General features: G+C 34.7%; 1 protein-coding gene across 5 annotated transcripts in view; it reads left to right on the top strand.

Annotated features, from left to right (window-relative positions):
• SMARCAD1 (SWI/SNF-related, matrix-associated actin-dependent regulator of chromatin, subfamily a, containing DEAD/H box 1) overlaps positions 1 to 25,372 on the top strand; it is a 77,810-nt gene that overhangs the window by 31,850 nt on the left and 20,588 nt on the right. For 3 of the 5 annotated variants that reach the window (XM_055313267.1, XM_055313268.1, XM_055313266.1), the window contains exons 6-10: positions 769 to 872; positions 10,097 to 10,198; positions 11,724 to 11,805; positions 13,233 to 13,624; positions 22,955 to 23,154. In XM_055313267.1, the coding sequence (XP_055169242.1) occupies positions 769 to 872; positions 10,097 to 10,198; positions 11,724 to 11,805; positions 13,233 to 13,624; positions 22,955 to 23,154 (880 nt within the window). Of the gene's footprint in view, positions 1 to 768; positions 873 to 10,096; positions 10,199 to 11,723; positions 11,806 to 13,232; positions 13,625 to 13,934; positions 14,288 to 22,954; positions 23,155 to 25,372 lie in introns of those variants that run through there. The other 2 variants (XM_055313269.1, XM_055313270.1) reach the window with 2 other exon arrangements.

Raw genomic sequence — 25,372 nt, 5'->3', positions numbered from 1 at the left:
TTGTTTTTTAAGATTTTAGTTTTAAGTAATTTCTACACCCATTGTGGGTCTTGAGCTCACAACCCCAATATCAAAAGTCATATGCTCTTAAACCTATTGAGCCAGCCAGGCACCCCTATAATATAGCTTCTTGAGATCAAGTAGTTTTTTTTCTTTCAGTTATGACAGAATATGTAAATTTTCTATCACTGTTACAGCCTCTATGTTACAGTCTCTTGGCTTTAGGTTAAGAGCATTAATCGCTTGAGCTGTCTGTATTTTACTTCCTCCCCATTTGTTAAATGAGAGAGACTATTACCTACTTTGTAAGTTTATTGTTGAAGATAAATGAAACAACAGTTAATAAAAGCCCTTTGCAAAGCCTGGTACATAGTAAACAATTATTGATATCAGTGATGGTTTTCAAATAAGCTACACTGATAGGGTTTGGTTTTTTTTCACTGCTGAATACTCAGTCACTGGAGAGAACCCTTTCCTTTCAATATTGCTCTGTAGAATTACTCGTCAGTTTAGTGTTGTTATTATCGTTAAATAAAGTGATGGTTTATAAATAACATCATTTCTACTTTTGAAAGACTGATAAGAGTCTCTATTTTTCCTTTAAACTCAGTTGACATTGAGTATACATGATATATAGAAGAAATAACATTGGGCCTGATGTCAAGAGAACTATCTGTACATGGATACGTTATAATAACATTTTTGCCTTTATTTTATATTAATACTTATAAAAATTGTGCAGACTTTGATTGTTCTTCTCTGTTTTAGAAGGTGGTGGACCCAGAAAAAGAAAATTATCTTCTTCTTCAGAGCCATATGAGGAAGATGAATTTAATGATGATCAGTCTATGAAAAAGAAAAGACTGGATCATGTAAGTTACATTTGAATTGTAGTATCAAACTTAGCTGTTAGGCACAGAGTATCTTGAATCTGTGGATATTAGACCTAAATGAATCAGTCCTTCTCTTTCATAGCCAAATCAGAGTTTGCATTTCTTCAATGACTTTTTGCTTTCATTTTAATTTATTTCGTATTAATTATTTATCTCTAAGTTATAAAAGTAATTATTAGGAATATTCTAGTGGCATGATAAAGTAACTTTGGGAAAATATATTTTAATACGTAGTTTAACACTCAGGAAAGACAGCTATTATCACCACCAGCACCATTTCCTCCTCCTCAGAGACCGCTATTTATAATTCTTCTAGGTGATGTCTTTGATATTCGTGTCTTATCTAAAAATAATTATGGTTATGCATTTATTGAGTTATTCTATAGTTTTCCATTAACTTTCACTTTATGAATAGAACTACAGAGAGGCCTCCCAGTGAAACCAGAGATAGTCCTCCCTGCCTGCATTCAAGACAACACCATTTCTTCTTGGTAATCAAAATCAGTTACCCCAACTTGTGTAGTAACTTTTTTTTTTTTTAACCTGTAATTTAATGGAATCAGAAGCCCAAAGTAGCCAGATGGCAATTTCTACCCTAATTTACTGAGACAATTGTTATGTCTCTACATGGAAGCATTCTTTTCTTGAGAACTAATACTGATGGGAAGTTGAAATTCTATGAATGGGTTTTTTTTAGGTATGAGGAACAGCTGTAGTATAAGAGACTAGGCCCACATTTTAGTTTACAGATATATGTATAATGACTCTGGGGAAAGTAGCATCATATTGATTGTTGATTCAAAGCATTTACTTTTTTCATACATTAGTTTTGTGTGTTCTCTGTAAGTTCATAGTGCTGAATTTTCACTAAGTGGTACCACTGTTATCTAAACCCACTGCTTCTAAGTTTTGAGGCACATGATGAAATCACTGAACTTGGGCATAAATTCGTTGATTCACTTCTCTTAGCTCCCTGGTCAGGAACATTATGGTGTCACAGTGTACTATGTGAATTAGGTCTTCTGCATATCTGTATATGATATATTAGTTTCCTAGGGCTGCCATGACAAAGTAGCACAAACTGGGTGTCTTAAACAACAGAAATGTATTGTCTTACAGTTCTGAAGCTAGTGTATCAGAAGGGTTGGTTTCTTCTGAAGAAGGTTTTCCATTATTCTCTCTTTGTTTCTGGTGGTTTGCTGGCAACTTTAGTGTTCCTTGGCTTGTAGATCCTTGCCTTCATCGTCATATTGCATGTTGCTTGTGTGCATATCTGTCTCCAAATTTTCCTTTTTATAAAGACACCAATCATTAGATTAGGGCTCACCTTAATTTTAATTTGATTATCTCAGTCACATTCTGAGGTACAGGGTGATACTCATAACATGAATATTGAAGGTACACAATTCAACCCATAACTGGTATTTCCAGAAGCAAGTAGATAGGAAGGACAGCTTAGGATAGGTTTCTCTTACTGTCCCTTCAATGAGGAAAGGGGTCCAATGTAATCAGCCTGCCACCAGACAGTTGACTGACTCCCCCAAGGAATGGTGGTATTATGGAAACTCATTGTTGGCCTTTGCTCTTGGCAGGTCAGGTATTTGTTGGTAGCAATGGTCAGATAAATCTTGGTGTGGGACTGTTTTGTTGATCTGTCTGCACAGCCTCAATTCCTGTTGCCATGGCCATTTGTATGTAGACCCATTGAACAGGCCAAGTGCCTGTGGTGGTATTGGTATTCACAGAATAGATCATCTTGTCCATCTGATTACTAAAAATGTCCTCTGTAGGAGATGCCCTTTGCTGAACATTCTCAAGAAAAATTGTTGCCTTTGCATTCTGTTCTCAGAAAAACTCCTGATAAATTCAACAGTGCATCTCTTTCCCAGACTTCTGGTCACCAGTCTTTTACTCTCCACTTTGGCTTCTGCCCATAATATATCATAGCTGTGTACACCTGGCCATCTCTTTTTATACAAAATGGACAGTAAGATGTACTGCCCAGAGTTGTGCACAGGACTACTTTTTTAAATGAGGTTAAATCATAGCACTTGTTTACTTCATTTTGGGCTTCTTTTAATGGTATGTAAGCCCTTTGAAAACTAAGATCAAGAGTTTCCCTCACTATATTTGATTATAAAGAATTCCTAAAAGAGCCATAGATACTAGTTGAAGGAGGGGCACAGTATAGCAGAAGTAGGTACCATGGGAGTCTGGGACAGTTGCACATGCAACTTACTTGTTCCTCCTGAACCTCCTCAAGTTCAGTTTTAAATCTTCCATTTCCACTTGGTCGGTTGTTGCTGTTCATGCTCAGTTTTAGGCTTGATGGATCAGATAATAAGATCACATAATAGCTCAAGTCTCATGGTCATTTGATGTCCCAAGGTCAACCATTCTGTTCCTGTCAGGACTCCCTATCAAGCCAGCAATTGTTTCACAAAAAGACGTCAATCTGTTCTGTTTTTTAAAATGTGAATTTGTTCCAGTGCAATACATATGTTAAACAACAATTTTAGAATAACTTAAATTTTGTGTTATTTATGTACAGTTTTGTTTATGAGAAGAACTAGATGAACACAAAACACTGACCCAGCTGCATTGGGCCACATAGGAATACACAAAATGCACACACCCCAAACATCTACTGGCTGCCTCATTTTACCATATTTATTATCCCACAAGGCTGTGTTTTAGCTATTCTTTCACATTGTGAACTTTTCTATATGAAAAAAAAGCACCCATTCAACATCCCAAACATATTTAAGCAATCTCGTTTAAAAATACCAGGCAGTGGGCGCCTGGGTGGCTCAGCAGTTTAGCGCCGCCTTCAGCCCAGGGCCTGATCCTGGAGTTCTGGGATCAAGTCCCATGTCGGGCTCCCTGCAGGGAGCCTGCTTCTCCCTCTGCCTGTGTCTCTGTACCCCACCCCACCCCCGTGTGTCTCTCATGAATAAATAAATAAAATCTTTAAAAATAATAAATTTAAAAAAATACCAGGCAGTATGTACAAAAAGAAAGTTAAGTATTGGAAAAAAAAAACTTGAAACAAATGTTTGGGAAGAAATAAGAATATGTGCTGTATCCCAAGTAACAGGCATAAAGGAATCCACATTGTGGAACATCAGAGACAGAGCCACAAAAATAATTCAGCTGGACTGTTATCAATTGCTGGGAAGTCAGTATGGATAGGCATAAAGAAATAGAAGAAAAGGAAAAATTGTTGAGCGTTTGAATTAGAAAAGTGAAAAAATTAGGAACAACTTCTTCCATATGGATCTTTATATACAAAGCTTTTTTAAGGAAATAACTATCCTGCAGAAGTAGCTTCTTTTAGTGCTAGTAGTGGTTGATTTAATATTTTCAGGTAAGTGCCACAAATTCCTAAGCCATCAGTTGACACACAAAGTGATGAGTGCAGATAGGAAAGCTGCAAAAGAATTTTCCAACTGTGTTACAGAAGTAAACTGAAAGAACAACCATACTTGAATTAAACTCTCAATTTTAATGAAACAGATACCTCTTACAAATGCATGCCTTACAGATCCCAAATCTGAAAGACAGAAAACAGGAATTAAGGCTTTATAAGATAGCATTACTGTGATGTTCAGCACCAGTGCCAAGTAGAGATTTAAAGCTAAAACCAATAGTAGTAAAAAAAATAAAAATAAAAATAAATAAATAAATAAATAAAACCAATAGTAGTTTATTAGTTACCAAACTGAGTTGAGCTTTTTAAAAGAAAGTCAGCCTTAGAGTTCACTACAGGTATGGGAAAAGTGGATGAATTGTGCATATCTACATTGATATTTTTACTTTTCTCTGTTGTAAGAGCATTATTGTAAAAGAGAGAGAGAGAGAGAGAACATTGCTTAAAAACTCTTATAATGCATCAGGCCTGCCTATTTACAAAAACCGAACTCAACCCCATTATTTTTCTTCTTTTTGCTTCAAAAAACCGGCTCTCTGAGATAGCCCTGTGATAAAAGTGTGATTATAGCATTTATCTTACTATTTAGCATAAGCATTTAATTTGCTAATTGCTGTTACTGAAAGTGAGAATATAGATGTGGGGGATCCCTGGGTGGCGCAGTGGTTTAGCACCGGTCTTTGGCCCAGGGCGCGATCCTGGAGACCCGGGATCGAATCCCACGTCAGGCTCCCGGTGCATGGAGCCTGCTTCTCCCTCTGCCTGTGTCTCTGCCTCTCTCTCTGTGACTGTCATAAAAAAAAAAAAATTAAAAAAAAAAGAATATAGATGTGGTTATAGAATTTGGGAATAGACTTAACATCAGATTGTTCATTTCTACCATTGTAAAAGCCTAGAGTGATAAAAGAGTTTGTGTTATGTGGGATAGAAAGCCCTCCTTGACTTGATTTGCAATTTTGAAGGTTTTTGATTCTTTAGAGTAGTTCTTAAAACTCAGAACAAGTGTTGATATAGGAAAGCAGGTTGGATTTGAGGAAGTAGAAACTGGAGATGTTGAAGAGCTAGGGTCTTATTCTGGTGATCTAACTAATCACAGAACTCTTGCAATAATTTGCTGCTACTGGATGCAGAAGGTGATGATGATATTGATGGGAAGACTAGAAGGTTATACCATAACAGCTTAATACATCAAGTTAGCAGGTGTTTCAAGTGTTACTGAAAACAGATGTACTGGTTTGAAGATAATGGCTTTAATGCTGAATGTAGTAAGAGTCCTGCATTACATCGAGCTGCATTTAGAACCATACAGATTGCCTGGGTGGCTCAGTCAGTTAAGCATCCGACTCTAGATTTTGGCTCAGGCCATGATCTCAGGATTGTGAGTTCAAGCCCTATATTAGGCTCTCTGCTCAGTGCGGAGTCTGCTTACGATTATCTGCCTCTCCATCTCTCTGCCTCTCCCTCCTTCATTCTCTCTCAAATTTTTACAAAAAGAACCATACAGATAGCATTAGTATGAAAGGAGAGTCTAGCAAAGGAGCAGAAATATATTTATTTTATAATTTCTTATTTATGTCTTCAGCTACTATAGCAGAGATAACACCAGAACAGTGAGCCATGGCATTCCATAGCTGGTGTTAACAGATGTGGTCATTTTCAGTAACTTCTACCACTTCTCAGTAACTCACAAGCTGTAATCCTTCCAGTGCTAACACCCCAAACAGACTTCAGTTCATATTTATTATAGTATTTACATATTTCTTAACCATTTAATGTATGTGAAATTGTGCTGCCCTCCTTTTAGGATCCTTTCTCTTTTTAATGTGTTACTGATGAAGTTTTTGAATGTTGTACCTCTAACATGATTTTTCTTAAACTGTAGTTGTTTTTTTCATGATTTTGCACAATGCAGTAATTTTGGAATTGTGTATGTGATGTATCAGAACAGACTGTAGTTTTCAGCAGAAGGACATTTGACCTTGCTTTAAAAGCTTATGGGTCTCTGCTATGATTTTCCTATTAGGGCTTTCTAGAGACTTCATACAACATCCTTATTAGTCACAGAGCTTCAGGAACATTGCATCTGCTTGTTGCTCATGAAGCCCAAGTGGTAGAGCACCTTGTACTGTATCCTGGACCTGCTACAGAGCCTTCTCTTAATGTGGGCCCCACTTATAACTGTCACAGTCATAAAAGTTACTTTGTAAATAGAATAAGCACACACCATAGTGAAGTATACCTTGCCTCAGGTATCCAGAGGCTGACCAAGTATTATGCCTCTTTCTTAAATAATATGCACCCTTTTTCTTTCCATTTACTTTTTTTTTTTCTTTCTTTCCATTTACTTTTGAATGGCATTTGCAACATGCTCCTGATTGGACCCTCTCCCCGTAAAATTCATGAAAGTGGTAGTCCCCAGAATTTGAGGAGGGTTACTTCTCACTCTTTGGCATACATGTATCTTACTAAGGTACCCACTACTACCTGCCTACTGCATCCAGTCAGTGTAAAGTCTTCAGTGTAGATGATTAAAGTGAATTCTGTGGACTGTGCAAAACTATCAGTCCTAGAGTACTGTATGAGGAAAGAACAGGAGAGTTACCATAGCCGTGAAGACACTGACCCTACCCAGATGAAAACAAATTGCTTTGGCATGTACTTTTAATTGAGATGGGGACAATAGGGGCAATGGCAGCCTCTGGATACTCGAGGCAAGGTATGCTTCACTATGGTGTGAGTTGCTTAATCTGTTTATAAAGTAACTCTTAACAATCTAACAGATTGTTATAACTGCACAGTTATATTGATTTGCTCTAGTAAAAATTCCACATCTGGTATAGTAGTTACATTTGGGGTCATCACTTCTTTGTTTATGATAACCTGAAATAATCCCCCAAAGGCCATCATCCAGTTTTTGTATAGGCCAAGGAACCACATGACATTGGAATAGGATATGATATCCATCTCAGTTCCTTCAGGAATATGGTGGTGCTGCTGCTGCTGCTGTGTGTACTCCTTCTCCCCCTCCTTGCCCCCCCCCATCCCCTCCTCAGTTTTATGAACTTGGATTTGTTCTTTTCCTAAAAACAAACTGCTCCCTGGGCCAATGAGCTAATATGAGATTGCTGCCAGTCCTAACTATGTCTGTTCCAACTCTGCATTCTGGAATGGGAAAAATAGCCACAGGATCAGTTCATAACCCTGCAGCCCACTGGGACAGATTTAGGCCCAAGTCCATGTGTCACCTGGCATCTGTAAAGCTCTAGCGTAGCCACTGGATTGCAGAGGTGTTTTAAGTCACCAGGGATTAGCAGAGCTGGCAGAGTGTCAGATCTGAGACCAGACAGCAAGTGAGAATGTTTAATTTGGGTTGTAATATACTTGATTCCCAAAAGTTATTTACAGTTTTCCAAATAGCAAACTGTTTTTATGGAGGTGAAATTCACATAGCATAAAATTAACATTTACAGGGCAGCCCAGGTGGCTCGGCGGTTTAGCGCCACCTTTAGCCCAGGGCGTGATCCTGGAGACCTGGGATCAAGTCCCACATCAGGCTCCTTGCATGGAGCCAGCTTCTCCCTCTGCCTGTGTCTCTGCCTCTCTCTCTCTGTGTCTCTTATGAATAAATGAATAAAATATTTTAAAAATAAAAAATAATTTAAAAATTAACATTTGCAAATGAACGATTCATTGCCAGTTTGTACATTTGCAGTGCTGTGCAACTACCACCCCTGTCTAGTTCTAAGATCTTTTTATCACCCCGTAATAGCATGTCCTACCTTTTAAGGAGTTGCTCTCCTGTCTCTCTTCCCTCCCCTTTCCCCCCCCCCCGCCCCGCCCCTGGCAGCCAGTCCACTTTCTGTCTATGGATTTATCTATCCTGAATATTTCATGTGAGTAGAGAAGGCACACAATAAGTTACCTTTTGTGTCTAGCTTTCACTTAGCACAGCATTTACAGAGGTTCATCCACATTGTAGCAAGTATCAGTACCTCTTTTTTTTTAAGTACTTCTTTTTTTAAGGCTGAATAATATAGCATTTTATGTATATACCACAGTTTGTTTATCCATTTGTTCTTTCATGGACATTGGATATTAAAACCAGGAAATGTGCTGTGTGAATGACTAAGGTTTAGGAAACATTTACATGGTGGAAAAACACCCGTGTAGAGTTAGATACCGAAGTTTCTATTCCGGCCTCAGATGGTTCTTATCTATATCTGTGGCCTCTCAAAGGTTAGTTCTTAAAGTTTCAGTGTCTTCAGCTGTTAAGTGAGGATAGTAGTATGAATTTTTGAGAGCTTTGAAAGGCTTTCTCCACATTAGTGTTGTATTCCCCAGCTCCAAATCCTTTGCTTTCATAATAAAGACTGACCTCAATTTAGCACTCTAGGCCAAATGTAGTACTAGCTCTGGTTTAATTTTGCAGCCTTGTAGCCTATCCATGGTTTCTGTTCTTCAACCCAAAGGGCCATTTACTATTAGAAAAACTCATGCAGTTTTCTTCTTCCTACTCTAAACTTCCACAGTATTTTATTTGTGTCTGTCTTGTGGAACTCCATCTTACCTTTGTGCAGGAGAGAAGTATCACTCACAATTTATGGGTAGTGAAAGGAAAATAACATTTAGTTGTTGGATAAGAAAGGAGGTAGAAGAGAAAAAAATGAGGCTGTATTTTTCTATACCTTGCTTACATGGCATGTGGTACAGTTCTAAGCAGAGTTAGAGAAATGTTTTTTTGATTGACCAAAATGCAGGATTTTTCTGAAGCATAAACCCAAAAATCTTTTTTTAAGATTTATTCATTTGGGAAGCCTGGGTGGCTCAGTGGTTGGAGTGCCTGTCTTAGGCTCAGGTTGGGATCCTGGGGTCCTGCAGTCAAGTCCCACATTGGGCTCCCTGCATGGAGCCTGCTTCTCCCTCTGCCTGGGTCTGTGCCTCTCTCTCTCTGTGTCTCTCATGAATAAATAAAATATTTTTAAAAAAAGACTTATTCATTTATTTTGAGAGAGAAAGTGTGTGGTAGGGAAGGGCAGAAAGAGAGAGGGAGAGAGAAAGAGAATCTCAAGCAGTCTCCCCACAGAGCCTGTCTCATGGCTCCATCCCATGATCGTGAGATCATTACCTGAGCTGAAACCAAGAGTAGAACACTTGACTGAGCCATCCAAGCACTCTTTAAATGTAGAATTTTAAACAGTCTTGTTTAGTCAAGTGACAAGAAAGAGATTGTATGAATAACTATAATTATTACCAGATTAATGTTTTTGTTTCACATAAATTTATCATTGTGTTACTTTTATGTTGTGGCTGAACAATTAATATTTAAGCCATTCTGTGAATCAGTACCAAACTGAAAGTAAACTTTTTTCTCTCAGTACTTGAAATTTGTATGGAGGTGTAAAATTGTGAGTAATAGATATCTGAATTTTTTTTTTTTTAATTTGCTGTTAGCTTGGAAAGACTTCAATATACCTGAATTATTTGGAGTAATTTGAGGAACATTCTAGTCTTTTAGCAGACTTATCTCATGTTGACTATTTTCTGAAGTTTGAGTTATTAAATAGGCAGTCAAGGTTTTTTTGTAATCTTAAAGGAGCAATATTTTTTATCCTTTAAGATATATATTTGTCCATTTTTCACAAGAAACAGAAAAACATTCTTGGATTCTTACTGAATGTGGCAAGTTCCAAATCAAGTCAAATATAAATGTAATTGTCTTAAGACTTAACATTATAGATGATCTCCTTAATTGGTTCTTTTTTCTTTCCAATAGGGAGAAGAATCAAATGAGTCTGCAGAATCTAGTAATAATTGGGAAAAGCAAGAAAGTATTGTATTGAAATTGCAAAAGGAATTTCCTAATTTTGATAAACAGGTAGGTAGTCATGAACAGAAATTACTCAGTGTGTATACTGAATGTTTGAAACAAAATAGCATTTGAAATAAACTGTATAAAGGCTTAGGGTAGGGATCCCTGGGTGGCGCAGCGGTTTGGCGCCTGCCTTTGGCCCAGGGCGCGATCCTGGAGACCTAGGATCGAATCCCACATCGGGCTCCCGGTGCATGGAGCCTGCTTCTCCCTCTGCCTGTGTCTCTGCCTCTCTCTCTCTCTCTCTGACTATCATAAAAAAAAAAAAAAAAAAAAAATTAAAAAAAAAAAAAGAGTTGCAGCCCTTAAAAAAAAAAAAAAAAAAAGGCTTAGTGTATGTTTTCCATTATTCTAATTAAATATACTCCTTTATTAATATTATAAAATACTTTTTATCAATATTATAAAATACTTTTATACTGTTTGTTCTTTACATTATTTGCCTTAATTGCTAACTGTATCAGCATAATAACCATAATCATAACAAACATAACAATTGGAACTCATGAATAAAATGTGGATATGTAGTAAGCCAACTCAGCTGTTTTAGCTTTTTTCATATTCTTGTCCTTTAAGTTTCTCATTAAGAATTTTAAAGTGTGGGATGCCTGGGTGGTTCAGCGGTTGAGTGTCTGTCTGCCTTTGGCTCAGGGTGTGATCCTGGAGTCCCAGGATCGAGTCCCACATCGGGCTCCCTGCATGGAGCCTGCTTCTCCCTCTGCCTGTATCTCTGCCTCTCTCTGTGTGTGTGTGTGTGTGTGTCTCTCATGAATAAATAATTAAAAAAAAAAAAGAATTTTAAAGTGTTAGGGGTGCCTGGCTGGCTCAATTGGAAAAGCATGACTTGATCTTGATTTTGGGTTCAAGCCTCACACTGGGTGTAGAGATAACTAAAAAAAAAAGATAACCTTACATTTTTTTTTTTTTTGTAGATATAGTACTGCATTTCAGCACTTCAGTATTCCATAAGCTTTGTTCTACCTGGTAAATAGTAGCAGTACTTTCAGAGTCCGTATGAGAACTCATGCCAAGCTTGCCATTGCTAAAAGGGCCTCTGTTGAATCACCTGATTGTATGTTGAGGCCCATTATTTGTTTAATATTTAGAATACATTTTACACTTGCATTGATTTATTCAGGTATATGCACACATAGTACATTAGCCAAATTCTGATGAGCTAAATGCAAAATTTGTTATGTTGTGTCTTTACATGTGTTGAAACTGTATGTTTTGAAGTTGACACTTTGTAAAAGCCTAGCTGCATGTTGAAATTTAATTGAACAAACATTTTTGATCCTGGTGTTCAGAGCACTTCATTGGGAGAGTTGAAATGCAAAAAAAGTCTAGCTTCCTTTCCTTTGAAGACTTAAAACTTCACAGAGGTGAAATTTTATATACACAGAAAGCATATAAACAAATGTGAAATATTTGATACAAATTTTCAAGTGATTTATTTATTTTTAAAAGAGCATAAAAGTATTCTACAAGTTAATTTTAGACATTTAACAAAGGATCAATGACTTATTTCTAGGAGCTAAGAGAAGTACTCAAGGAACATGAATGGATGTACACAGAAGCTTTAGAATCTTTAAAAGTGTTTGCAGAAGACCAAGGTAATTAGCTTTTCTGTCATAGAAAACATACTTCCCATTATGTTCTGTATTTTGGTATACAAGAAAAATGTAAACCTATTAGCTAATACAGAGAACAGTATTGCAAAAGATCTTGGAAATAATGATGTAAAAATTTTTTAAATGAGCAGTTTCAAATGTTTTGGCCTGTTCTTTAATAACAGTGTAAAATGAAATAGTTAATATCTTTTTCTATTTGGCTAACTTTTTTTGATAGCTAAGGCTACTTTTAAATTATCATGTTTTAATTGAATGTAAAGGAAACTTTTTTTATATTTTAACAGTTCGCAGGATAGATCTTATGATTGCTGGTAGTTTATAATCACTGTAATGTAGGTGTCCTAGCCTGCTCTTACATGAATATCAAAAGCACCAGAATCAAAAACCTAAAAGATGAGTATCACTGGCTTGGAAGAAAGTCCCTAAACCTGTATTGGAGCACTTTTAACTTTTAGAACCAAATTGTAGAGGAAAAAAGTACTGAAGAAGAGTTGAATCACATATCCTTATGAAGAGCTGATCGAATTGATTCTTGTTTAATTGCAAAGCCTGCTTATAAAGCCCAGTACAGTGGCTTTAGATGTTTTTGTTTTTTAATTCTTTTACGAAATACTTAGTACTAGTGCTCTTGATGGCACACAGAATGATATTGTATGGGAGAAAGAAAGCCACCAATATTGCCAATTCTGAGTCTGGAGAAGTGATTCAAAAGAAGTAGATTGTGAATGTGAAGTACTTGAGGACTACTTTGTTCAATTTATTTTTCTCTCTTTTATATATGCACAATAATGAATGTATGATAATCAGTGTGTAACTCTAAAGCACTCTGAATAAGTAAAACAAGCATTGTAAACGGTAAATTACTGTGTTATAGATTGACGGTAAGAAATAACAGTATCTTCAATCACAGGCATCTTAGAAATCTATGGAATATGATTAACCAGTGATAAAGTAGCAGTGTTATATAATAATAGTGTATTTCAATAGAAGGAGATGGCAATGGAATATTAATAGGAATTATTTTAATTTTGGGTGAATACTGTTTTTCCTATACCTCTCAGTGTTGGCATAGAGATGGGGCTGCTGAGTAGCGTTTGGGATATCTTACAGATATGTAGCTGCCATTTATATTCTCAGGATGTTTGTTAGAAAATGGAGGGTTTATTCAATGTTTTTTAAAGTTATCACCTGTTTTTGAAACTAATTATTTCAACTCATTGTACAGCTTCAAATTCTACTTTAGTATTTCTCTTAAAACATATTAAGATTTAACAAATTATAGTTGAATTTTGTATTTCAAAGTAAAATAACACATTTAGATAGTTTTTTAATCTTATTTGAAGGCTTTTATCTTTATATTTAATTTATGTCTTTCAAACTTAGTTATTTTTGTCTTTCTTTCTACACAGATATGCAATATGCTTCACAAAGTGAATTTCCAAATGGAAAAGAAGCTTCTTCAAGAAGTCAGAATTATCCTAAAAATGCAGCTAAAACAAAACTGAAACAGAAATGTTCCATGAAACCACAAAATGGTTTTAACAAGAAACGTAAAAAAAATGTATTTAATCCTAAAAGAGTTATTGAAGACTCTGAATATGATTCGGGCTCTGATGTGGGTAGTTCACTAGATGAGGACTATAGTAGTGGTGAAGAAGTGATGGAGGATGGCTATAAGGGTAAAATTCTTCACTTTCTCCAAGATGCTTCAATTGGTGAACTTACTTTGATTCCTCAGTGTTCTCAGAAAAAGGCTCAGAAGATAACAGAACTCCGGCCCTTTAATAGTTGGGAAGCTCTGGTAAGGCTACATTATTTTTTTTTCCCCTGTGTATGTGTGTTTGTTTAATTCACAGTACGGTTTATAGTCAAGGTGTCTTCAGCCCAGGGAAGCATTGATGGGTGGCCTTATCCTGTGTAGAGGCAAACATTACTTTCATTGTAAGCCAATAGTATTTCAAATAGTGTCATATGACCTAATTTTGAATGAATTAAGGGGTGATTTTCCTGAAAAAACCCAAGCTGATTGGCTGGGCATACTGTCACTCATTCTTTTGCATAGAAACTTGGTTCATTTCACTGCAGAAGAAGAAATTAGAGCTTACATTTAGGAAGGAGTTGTTTGCTAGCCTGTTCTGATCTGTTACTGCTGAGACACCATGCAGAAGGCAAGAATGTGGCAGAAATGTTACTACAACTACTTGAAGAGCAATAGCAACGTCCAGGGGAGCTCCATGATTGAAAATGCCAGGCTAAGTGTTTTATGCTTCACCACAAAGAAGCAAGTGTTTATTTTCTTTTTCTTTTAAAAGTGACAGCTCAGTCTCTAACATGTTTTTCTTGGTTAAACAACACGGCCATTTTATGGAGTGTAGCAGGCTGCAGCATTTTTAATTGGAAAAAGTAGAAAAGTGTGTGAAGCCTAGAATTCAAGCGTTAGGTGAAGGGAAGGCATAATCAACTGGTAAGTACACTTTGCATGATCATTTTATGGAATTCCATTTCCTGTAAACAAATGTTATCCAAAATACTTGCATTTTGAGTTTTATAAGTGTCAGCAGTCAGCAAATTTTATTCATACAGAGAGATATAAGAACTCTGTCTTTTAAATTTTGCCTTGACTTTTGTGAGAATGGGGACTTTTATAGTATGAATTGTATATAGGCCCTGCTGTGAAAGCAATATGGATGATTTTTTACAGCTTTAGAAGATGAAGTACCTCTTGAAGGTTTAGAAATTTTAAGGAAGCTTTATTCCCTACCTTAGGGAATAAAGTTGCTTTTATGATTAATTTTATACTTGCGACAAATCTGTGAGAGCATAAGTTCCCTTCATAGTATTTTTAAAGTAGCAGGATGGGAGGGTTCCTGAATAGTGGTTCTAAAAAGCATTTTTTAAAAAATTAAGACATTTGAAAAATAAAGAAACACCATTAGTAGTATTTCGTAGCTTAAAAAAATAAAATAAATAAAGCCATTCGTTTTGCCTAAAGCCTTTACTTTTCCAGAGAACATCTGTCAAAGCAAGTCCTTTCAAAACTTGTTCGGCTTTGCCTGAGTGATTTATTTGTTAAAGTATTTGCTGAAGGGCTTTCTTGTTCTTCTTTTCTTCCTTTTCTTCTTTCTTTTAATCTTTAATGGTCTCCTCTGTTATTGTAGAGTCAGTTGCTCAGGCTTGTTGGGATTCTAATTTATTTAATAAGGAATGCAATTACCTGCACCACTCTGTTTAGTAACTGTAACTACTTGCCCAAATATCTCATAGTAAAAGTAAATTATACCAGACTTATATGTGCCAGATACCTTTAAAATCTTCAACTTAATGTGTAGAAAGCATATTTTCCCTACTAATTAACTGGCATAGTTTAAATTAGTTCTCGACACGAATTTTTTGTGGATTATGCACAACCTACGTAAATCTCCTATTGCATCTTGCCCCCTTTCTAAAAATTGAACACAAAGATATTTTTTGCTAGCCATTTATTTAAATGTTGGGTATTTTATGTAACAAAAAGTAAACTTGCTACTTCATCAAAAAACAGGGCTTTGCTGTCCTGAAAAATGTAAATAAATGAAGAGTTTGGAAACAAACAGTTAACATTGGCACATCTGTGAATATAATCTTTGAATTTTCATTTGTGTAGAACTTTAAGCTTTTACTTTCAGTCACTTTAGAATTTTCAGTGTAACTGATGTATTTTTTTATTTAGAGAGCAATTTCATAACTTAAAATCATCAAAGATAAAGTTAATATGTGCATTCTAGTGAAAAGGTATATAAGATATACTCCTTTCCTATTCAGAAAGGTTTGATAATGTATCTAGTGAAACAACTTCAAAAAGAAACAAAAGAAAAAGCATTTACTTTTGTTTTCATAGCTACTGTTTTTAAAAATTCCTATGAGTTAGTTGAAATTTTAATTGACACTCAGTTATACTCTAATGAAAATTGCATATTAAGAACAGCATGTAAATGTCCAGTAAAATCTTAACATTATTGTTGAAGCTTATTTAGTCTTAAGGATTGGGGAATTTGTCAGAACTTTAAGTCATTAATATTTCATTTAAAAATGCATACCAAGCCAACAAATATGGATAAATTATGGGTTTTGTTAAAACTGAAGTCTGTAACATTGGTAGGTTAATTGTAATCACTAGTATTTAATTTTCTTAAAAAAAAAACAATGTGAAAATTATATTAGTAGTGCCTTTTAAAACAAAATTTGAAAAAATAAATAAATAAAACAATATTTGAAAAGTACATCGTTATTTCATCCTAGTCAGAGAATTACACTTTTTCAACATTGAATGCTGTAAGATATTCTGTGACCATTACTTTACATGAGTAAAATTTGTTTATTTAAATAAATGAGTGCATTGTATATGAGTGTTTATATTTGTAGTTTTACACCTATTTTCTTTGAACCAGAATTTAAATATTGTTAAGTTTTCTTCACAATTTTTCCATCTTCTTTTTCTGCTTAATAATAGTAAAGTATGTGTTTATTGTAAGAAACCACATCATTAAATCCTGTAGATCTTAGAAATACAGCAAGCCAATAATGTCAGTTTAAAATCTGTTAATGTGGTATCATTGGGATTTTAATTGTCAAATTTCACACATTTGATGGCATCAGTTCACCTACCACTTACTGAGTTTTTGTCTAACCTGTGTAAAGTAGTGTAGGGATGCTATTACATCTGTGATAATCTTATGGTGTTGCATCTTTATACTTTTACCAGGATGTAATAATGTATACTGACCAAAGCAAGATTCATGAGTAACTCATGAATAACTCAACCTAAAAACTTCTCAATATGTACATCTCCTTCCTTAACATTTAGGTCATTGTAGATACAGTTTTCCTTGATCATTAACCACACAGCCGAGGTTTTCGTTCATGTCAAAACACTTACGCTCATTGTGTCTACTAGTAACTCAGACCAAGATTATCTTTTTTGCTTTGTTTTCCCAGTGATTATTATAAAACGTCTGCTTAAGTTTGTCACTTAAGGTTATTGTAAGATGTCTGCACAAGTTTGCAATGCGTGTTCCTTTCTGATAGGATAATTTTCAGTAAATTCAGGCTTTATTTTAAGTTTAATAAACATTTATAAAAAAATTAGAAATGCATTTGCTTTGTCCGCTGCTTCCAGGTCTTTATAGCTGTGAATAAGATTAGGACTGTGTCCTCAAAAATGTTAACTTGTTAGGGTGGAGAGTTCAGTCAGGTTTTAAACAATTCTCCCCTTCCTGTAGAAATTCGCAAATACTTGTATTGTAAGAGTGACACACTGTGGCAGGAGAGAGGTACTTCAGTTTGTGACTTAGAAAAAGTCCTTAGAGTGATACTTGAGTTTTTAATCAAAGTGATAGTAATCAAGACCATATTGATACTCTTTTTTCCCCCATGTAATTATCCAGCAAATAGAAATTGTTTTTTTTTTTTCCTTCCACTCAGAAAAAAAAAGCTTTATCATTTTTTGGGGAATGATTTTTCTTTGTCTAAAATAAAATAGTACCTGCAAGAACAAAGAAGAGTGTTAAGTTAGCCAAAATTCTACCAAAGATACCCACCACTTAAGACTGTATTGAACAGGGATATCTGGGTGGTTCAGCAGTTGAACATCTATTTGTGGCATCCATTTTTATATGTATATTTCATATTATGTAAATAGGACCATGTTTTCTATGCTCATCAGTAACTTTAGATTTACTAGTAGATACAGCATTTATAGGATATTTGCATTTCTTAATCCTTTTTTGATGGGGCTAAGTCATTTATAGGATTATTGCATGCTTTTTGTCTTCAGAAAACAGTTAACAGTAGAGTGTTCTTACATATTTTTCCTTAAGTGCCGGCCTGTCTTTCTCTCAAACACACATAGAAACACACACACCACTAATGAAGATACTGTGGAATTACATATTGAGATTTGTCTAAGTTTTAATTTTTATTCGTGTATTTAGATTAACAAGGTAAAGAATTCTACACGCTTACTCCCTCCAGAAATCCATATCCATCTCCTTCTCCAGCCTGTTTCTCACACTGCAAATAACTGTTCTCACTTCTTTTGTCTAATTCTTACCACTTCCATATCTCTAGGTAATATAAGTACATTGCTATTTTTTTATTTTTGTTTTAGGTCTTATCTGTTGATACGTCATTATATAACGCTATGGTGAGATTAAATCTCACTGCCAGTCTCACTTTACATGCCCATTTCCTATTCCCCAGTCCTACTAATAGAAGTTGATAACTATGATAATTTTGAAGATTACTTTTTAGTTATCTACATTGTTATGACTATATAAATGCTTTTCTTAGCTTCACCATGTGGTATGATGCATGGTTACTTTTTTCCCCATGCTTAGCATTTTGTTTTCTCTGCGTATTAGTTTTTTTGGTTTTTCTGTTTGCTTAGTTTCTATGTATTTTTTTTTTATTTCGACTCTAAAATTTTCTGTAGTTGTCTAAATTTCCCCTCAGCTTTTAGGCACTTCAGATATTCTGTCAGTTTCATCTTCCTAAGAAAGTCTTTTCTGGGATCTTAATGATCTGCTCTTGGTTTACATTGTTTGGATTATTGGCCTACTATTTAGCTGTGACCTGGGGCTCTCATATCCCTGACATCCTGAGTAATGCTTGTTGTCTCTCTTGTGTTGGATCTCTTCTTCCTGAATTTTATGCATGCCCCTTTATCCCCTTGGTTCTGTGAGTACACACTAGGGTAGAGGTGGGTAGATAATATAGTCGAGCTAGATGGCCTGGTTTTGAATCCCATTTCTGACATTTTCAGTAATTTATCTGACCTTCAGCAGGTTCTTATTCTCCATTTTTTCATCTGTAAGTGGGGTATAATTATGGTACTCTCCTATGGGACTTCTAGGGTTAAATAAAGTAAATGCCCATTCAGTTGTCTGTTTCTTAGAAACTGTTAGCTGCAGATATCCACAATATTTTGCATTGCAAATGTTCTATGTATTACTAGTGAAATGTTAAGAAACTTGTTTTCTGCATATCCCCCATATCAGTGATAGCCATATTGAATAGAACTTCTTTGGATCAGTTTTTCATTTTAAAACTCCTTCTGGCCTTTAAACAGATTTATGGCTAGTTACATTAGCCACATATTATGACGACATTTTGCAGCCTTGTGGTAATTTGACAAATTTCTGTCCAGTGGGATGTAAGCAGAAGTATATTAGAACTTTTGGAAAATGTCCTTAATAGGATACGTTTTTCCTGTTGATTGTCAGTATGGTGATGGGAACCCCCATGTAATGAGAATACAAAGCAACAAAGTAGAAAAATCCTTGATTGGGGAACTATCATACCAAGCACCAGAAGTGCTTCTACAAGTCATCATTTACATGGGAGAGAAATACACTTAAATTTTATGTAAACCCCTGATGTTTTGGGTTTACTGTTACTCATAACTAACCTAATCCTAACAGCTTCATCTTTCAGTTAAACTTTTTCTTCAAAAAATCTGATGTTTTACATTCATGGAGTGTATCAGTACTAGATAGATTTAAATTCTAAACTACAAACAGTAATTTGGAACATCTCTAATGTTGATTGAACTTATATGGGAAGCAGGGTAGGGACAGTAGGAAGCCCCAGGGAGTCAAATTTTGACCTCAAAAATAACCAAACGTCAAGTGCACTTAAAAAAATAAAAAAGATTTTATTTGTTTGTTTGTTTGTTTATTTAAGAGCGATAACAAGAGAAAGCACAAGCAGGGGGAAGAGGGAGAAGTAGATTGCCCACTGAGCAGTGAGCTCAATGTGAGGCTCAATCCAAGACCCTAGGACCATGACCTGAGTTGAAGGCAGACACTTAACCAACTAAGCCACCCAGGCACCTGTTAAGTTCATTTAAAAATCTTAGTAACCAATTCAGATGATGCATTATCTTGAAATAAGAGTTACCTTTTGTGCTCTTTGTTATTTCCTCTGCAAGTATTTCAAACCTAAAAATTAGAATAGTGTGGTGAAATCCCCATGTCCTCATCAGCAGCTTCAGATCCTGGCTAATGTCTGGTCTTGTTTCACCTATATCCTCATCCTCTTCCTCTGTCTCATATTTTGAATCAAATTTTAGAGTTCACTTTATCCATAAAAATTTAAATAGATATCTCAAAAAAATTTTTTCCCTAAACATAACTACTTTGTCACACCTAATAAAAATCATCAGTAATTCCTTAGTATTAGAAAATATCCATTCAGTGTTCAAATTGTGTTCCTCATAAATACCATATATTTTTTTCTAAGTAAGTTTGAATTAGAATCCATTAAATAAGGTCCACATACTAAAATTTATATCAGTCTTTTAACTCTCTTATATAACTGTAGGTTCCCCCATCCATCTCTCTCTCTCTCTCTCTCTCCCATCTCTCTCTCTGTTTCTGTCTCTCTTCCTCTAATATCTTTGGTGAAGGAACTGGATCATTTGTTCTACTGTTTCCCTATCTGGATTTTTTTGCTTATACCTCCCTGATATAGTTTAACACATTCCTCTGGATCAGTATCTTCTGTAAAATTACAATTAGAAGGTTAAATGCTCCCACCAGTACCATTACATGACTGTTGATGTGTTCTTTCATCAGGAGAGTTGGGTTTCGTTTCTTTTTTGTAATGTAAGTTTCTTACTTCTCTAGATTCTGACATGATTGAATTGATCTTCTTGGGACCAAAGTATTTCTTATTTCTGGCCTTATTACTCTGAAAGAACTTTCTAGATCCTAGATTACAATAGTTTCTTTGGGAAAAGTGTCCATGAAATTTTGTCCTTTCCCTTGTAAACTTGTAATACAAGTTGTTACACTTAAAAATATTTGTTGCATGTCTTTCCCAATTACTGTAAGCCATATGAGAACAAGAACTGTGCACATATGAGGTGTCTTCACCAGCTACAGTAGTATGCCAAAAAATTAGAGTATAGTAAGTGGTAGTTTACTAAAAACTTTTGCTTTTTTTTAAACTTTTAAGGTGGGGGATAAGTACTAGTGAAAAGAAGAAAACCGTATAGACTGGAATCTTAGCCTACTTTGTGACCTTGGAAATTGAACCTTGGTTTATTCATCCAGAATTGGTGGATCTGTGGTTATTGTGAAGATTTAATGAGTTAGTGAATAAAAGGCATCTAGTAGTTATATAAGGCACACAATATATATTTCTTCTTTATTTTTTGGTTATTATTGTTCTCTCACACATATACCACAACAGGCATGAGATCAATTTTTTGGTCTATAATTTTGGAGTTCCATTTAAAATTCTATTTATTTTTTAAAAAGATTTATGTAATTATTTTAGGGTGAGACCACAAGAGGCTGGGAGGGAAAGAGGGAAAGGGAAAGAGAATCCTCGAGCAGACTCCCCACTAAGTGCAGACCCCGGCATAGGGCTCAATCCCAGGACCCCGAGATTATGACCTGAGCCAAAATTCAAGAGCAGGCTCTTGACCAACTGGGCTACCCAGAAGCTCCTAAAAATATTTTAATTAAAAGTTCTAATAGAACCTCCTTAAAATTTTCAAGGCTCTACTGATTTATATATTCCTGTTGTTTATATATAAATCTCTTCCCTGGAAAGCACAAGGTGGAAGGTCACATTGTGAATATTGTTGTTCTTGTGAAAATGTAAAGTAGTGTGCAAATAACTTTGTATTTCATGGTGTCATTTGTGAAATGCTAAGTTTTTGTTTTGTTTTTTTAACCCTGCAATATAATAATACCATGACTTTGGAATAGATTGGAAATTTTATTTCTTTCCAACTTTTCTAGATTAGATATAAAAAATGTATGTTATTATAATTGCATTTTGGATGAAATGATCTTAGTATATCCTATAAGTGTTGAATTTGTATTGAATTTGTATTAATTTAAGCTTCTCTGGGAACTTAGATATACTGTGATCACAAAAACTAGAGTTGCTAATGTGATTCTTATAACTTGAAAGAATATGTTAAATAAGATGACATGAATCAAAATCATGTAGATTTATTTTAACAGTTGCTTTTACTCTGGTTTCTTTTATTCATTTCTGGATTGTGGGATTATTTTTTTGTCCAACAAGGGTGTTTTCAGATAGCTGTGGGCTTTCTCTTCTTTTCACTCACTAAAAGTACTTTTTTATGATGTTCTTCAGGCTATATCTTTTCGGCTACTTATATGTTAAAATTCTAAGTCTGTTAATAGCTTTTACATGATGAAATATTCAGTATCTTTTTTGAAGATTTATTTATTTTGGAGAGCACATGTGAGAGTCAGGGGAGGGGCAGAGAGGGAGAGAAAAGCTCAATGAGACTCCCCACTGAACGTGGAACAAAGCATGGCTCCATCACAGGGCCCTGAGATCATAACCCAAGCCAAAACCAAGAGCTGGACGCTTAAACAAATTGAACCACTCAGATGCCCCTCAGTGTCTCCTTTAGAAAAATAAATACAAATACATTTTTGAAAGAAATTCTTTGAGCTTTCATAAAAACCATTTATACAAGTGTTGTATTGATATTGACTTTTTAAAAAAGTTTTACCAGATTATTGAATTGGGCATAGTTAACTTTTGATTTATGCTGTATCTTTCCAAGTAATAGTCTCAGTTTAGGAGCAGAATTTAAGTGGCAAATAATAATTGGGGTTTTAAAAGCTCAAGAGGTGGTACTTTGATAATAAATAGAGAAAAAGTATGTTTCAGGAAGATTAATCATATGGTAATATTTATGGGAAGTAACAAAAATGGAGGCAAGATAATCAGGTATACAGTTATTATATATGGTGCCATTCCTTTGGTGATAAAGACAAATGTGAGATTTTAAAAAGAAAACTTCATAGGAGATATTAATGTTTACTTGAGGGTTTCTCCTATAAGAGAACAGCTAGTAGGGGCAAAGTAGCTTGAGATTGTGCATTTTGGGGAGAAGGATACATCTTATTTTAATATGGTGAGTTTGATTCATCAAAGAGAAACTTGGGAATTCAAATGTAGACATGAAGAAACAGATTCTGTTAGCACTTGATTAAGGTCATTAGTAAAAATTAAAAATTTTTCCCTCATAAAGAGATTGATACTGGATTTTTACTTACTAGATCTAAACTATTAAATTATTTTTCTTCTTATGCCATAGTTCACAAAGATGTCCAAAACTAATGGCTTATCAGAAGATTTGATATGGCATTGTAAAACACTGATCCAAGAAAGGGATGTAGTTATAAGGCTTATGAACAAATGTGAAGACATTTCAAATAAATTGACAAAACAAGTTACCATGCTCACTGGAAATGGAGGTGGATGGAACATAGAACAACCTTCCATTCTAAACCAGAGGTAATACATGTTGTATTTACCTATTTCTTATATTTCTCAGCTGTCTAAAAATTCTGAACTTATTTTCTTATTGTGCTAGGGAACTTAAGTGTGTAAGTTGTATGAAAACTAATGTTAGAAGGGAAGCCCAGGGTTTCCTGTAATGACACATAAGTGATATAGAATTGTTTTTTTATCATACCCCCCTACTCCACGAAGGGTATCTTACTCCATTATATCATTTTAATTTAGAGGGAGCAAATGTTATGGTCTTACATAACCTATATTTTCCTTATTTGGTAACACAAGTTCCTGTATGATCACAAAAACTGAAAAGGTGGAAAGTATGGTGCTTCAGAAAGTCAGCTGCTTAATTGCATCAATGAAAAATTTGTCTTAGCTCAGTTTCTTTTTAGTTGTGAATAAAATGAAATGATTAAAATATCCTTTATCTGTGATTTAATGTTTTAAATGCTTTAAAAAGCCCATATTTTTAAATCTCTTTTTGGAGTAAAAACACATCAAAAATGAAAAGGACATTTACTAAATAGATTATATTAAGAAAAGATTATAAGAAGTATATTTCCCCAAAACTGCTACTGTCAGTAAAATGTCGTCGGAATTCTTACAAAAAATTAAAAAAAAAAAAAAAGACTTCTACAAAAAATAGACACTAAATTATTTTCAATAAAAAATTCCTGCAACAACCGGTACATATTAAAATGGCATTTCATTATTATGAACACCCCCATTTTGCATGGTGTTGGGATATTGGGATGGGGAGATTATTTTGAACTTCTTATAAAAGTTTATTTTTAAGTGGTTTGGGGACTCAGAACTATTCAGAATACTTCCTTCTTAAGAAATGTATAAAATTGTTTACTGTGATAGTGACAAAAACATGGAAACAATCTGATTCCCAAAGTCAGAGAATAGTTAGAATGAATTATGGTATGAATAGTTAGAATGGATTATATGGTATATCCATGCTATGCAGTGTTATGCAACATTAAAAATGATTACATCTGTTCAGAATATTTCTGATAGATATAAGGTTAGCACTAGGTTAGCACTAGGGTCTTATTAAAATTAATTACCTTGGTTTTATTTACTTCTAGTATTTTTCTAGTTAATGATCAAAGCATATTTGCTGATCATTGGTTAATTAAAAGCAAGATATGGTTACTGGCCTTTAATAGTAAGCTACAATCTTTTCTGTGCCCTTCTAGGGTGCTATGGGATGGTGTAGGGAAACGTGATGCAGTTCCCACAAAGAAGCTCTTTTCTCTGTTGCATAGAAAGAACTATGGCCATGTCAGCAAATTCATCTCCTAAAAGTGTAGTTGGAGCTGCTCCTTGTTCTACAGCATTGGATATGGGGAGTTCTTCACTCTACAAGACTTACCCAGTTGAGTTTACTTTATCATAATTTGGATTTTAAAAAATCAAGTGCTTTATTGCATTACTTAAAAAATTTCTCTTAAACCCACAACCAGAGTCCTGTTACTTGTAAATAGTATGATCAGGTAATAAACTATCCTTTCCATTAGGCTGAGGAATTTTTTGATGAAATATTTAATAGATGAGAAAAATAACTTTTTTTAAAAAAAAGTGCTTATTGGCTCTAGCCCAAAATATAACTATTAAACATCTGTGTAGATAGTTTCTTTAGACTTTATTTAAATCCACTTTTAGGGGGTGAAATTTGTTGTCTGGTTTTTTTTCTTTTAGCCAAGGAGTAAGAGTTACACAAGCAGTTTTACTTCGTGTACTGGCCAGGCATCATCACTACTTAGCATAGAAACATACAAAGTAGTTTCCTTGCCTTGGGAAAGGATTTATTAGCACAGATGAAAATGTTAAACTATCCTCCTGATGACTAAACTATCCTACTTTTCTTAACAGAACCAACTCTGTGTAGGAAAATTGTTAACTGTTTTCTTACTACAAATTTATATGAATTATAACAAAAATTGCCTCTTAGAAATAAAGGACATACAGACATACTCAAATCCTTAATAAAGTATTTGCAGAGGAAAATAAAATGTCTTGCATGTATCTCAAAGCCATTGCATTCATAATTTTTATTTTAAAATGTCAAAACTAAAGATGGCCCAAAGCTAAAATAATACAGTGAGAGAAAAGAGAAAAAATTATTCCTGCTGTTAATATATCTATCTCTTAAACTTTAGCTATTTATCTAAAATGTATTGGCTTTAAATTATTTTAACTGAAGAGA

This window comes from Nyctereutes procyonoides, unplaced genomic scaffold, assembly GCF_905146905.1.
Source record: "Nyctereutes procyonoides isolate TBG_1078 unplaced genomic scaffold, NYPRO_anot_genome, whole genome shotgun sequence".
NCBI lineage: Eukaryota > Metazoa > Chordata > Mammalia > Carnivora > Canidae > Nyctereutes > Nyctereutes procyonoides.
The sequence above is the reverse complement of the archived record's forward strand: the minus strand, read 5'-3'. Positions and strand labels throughout refer to the sequence as shown.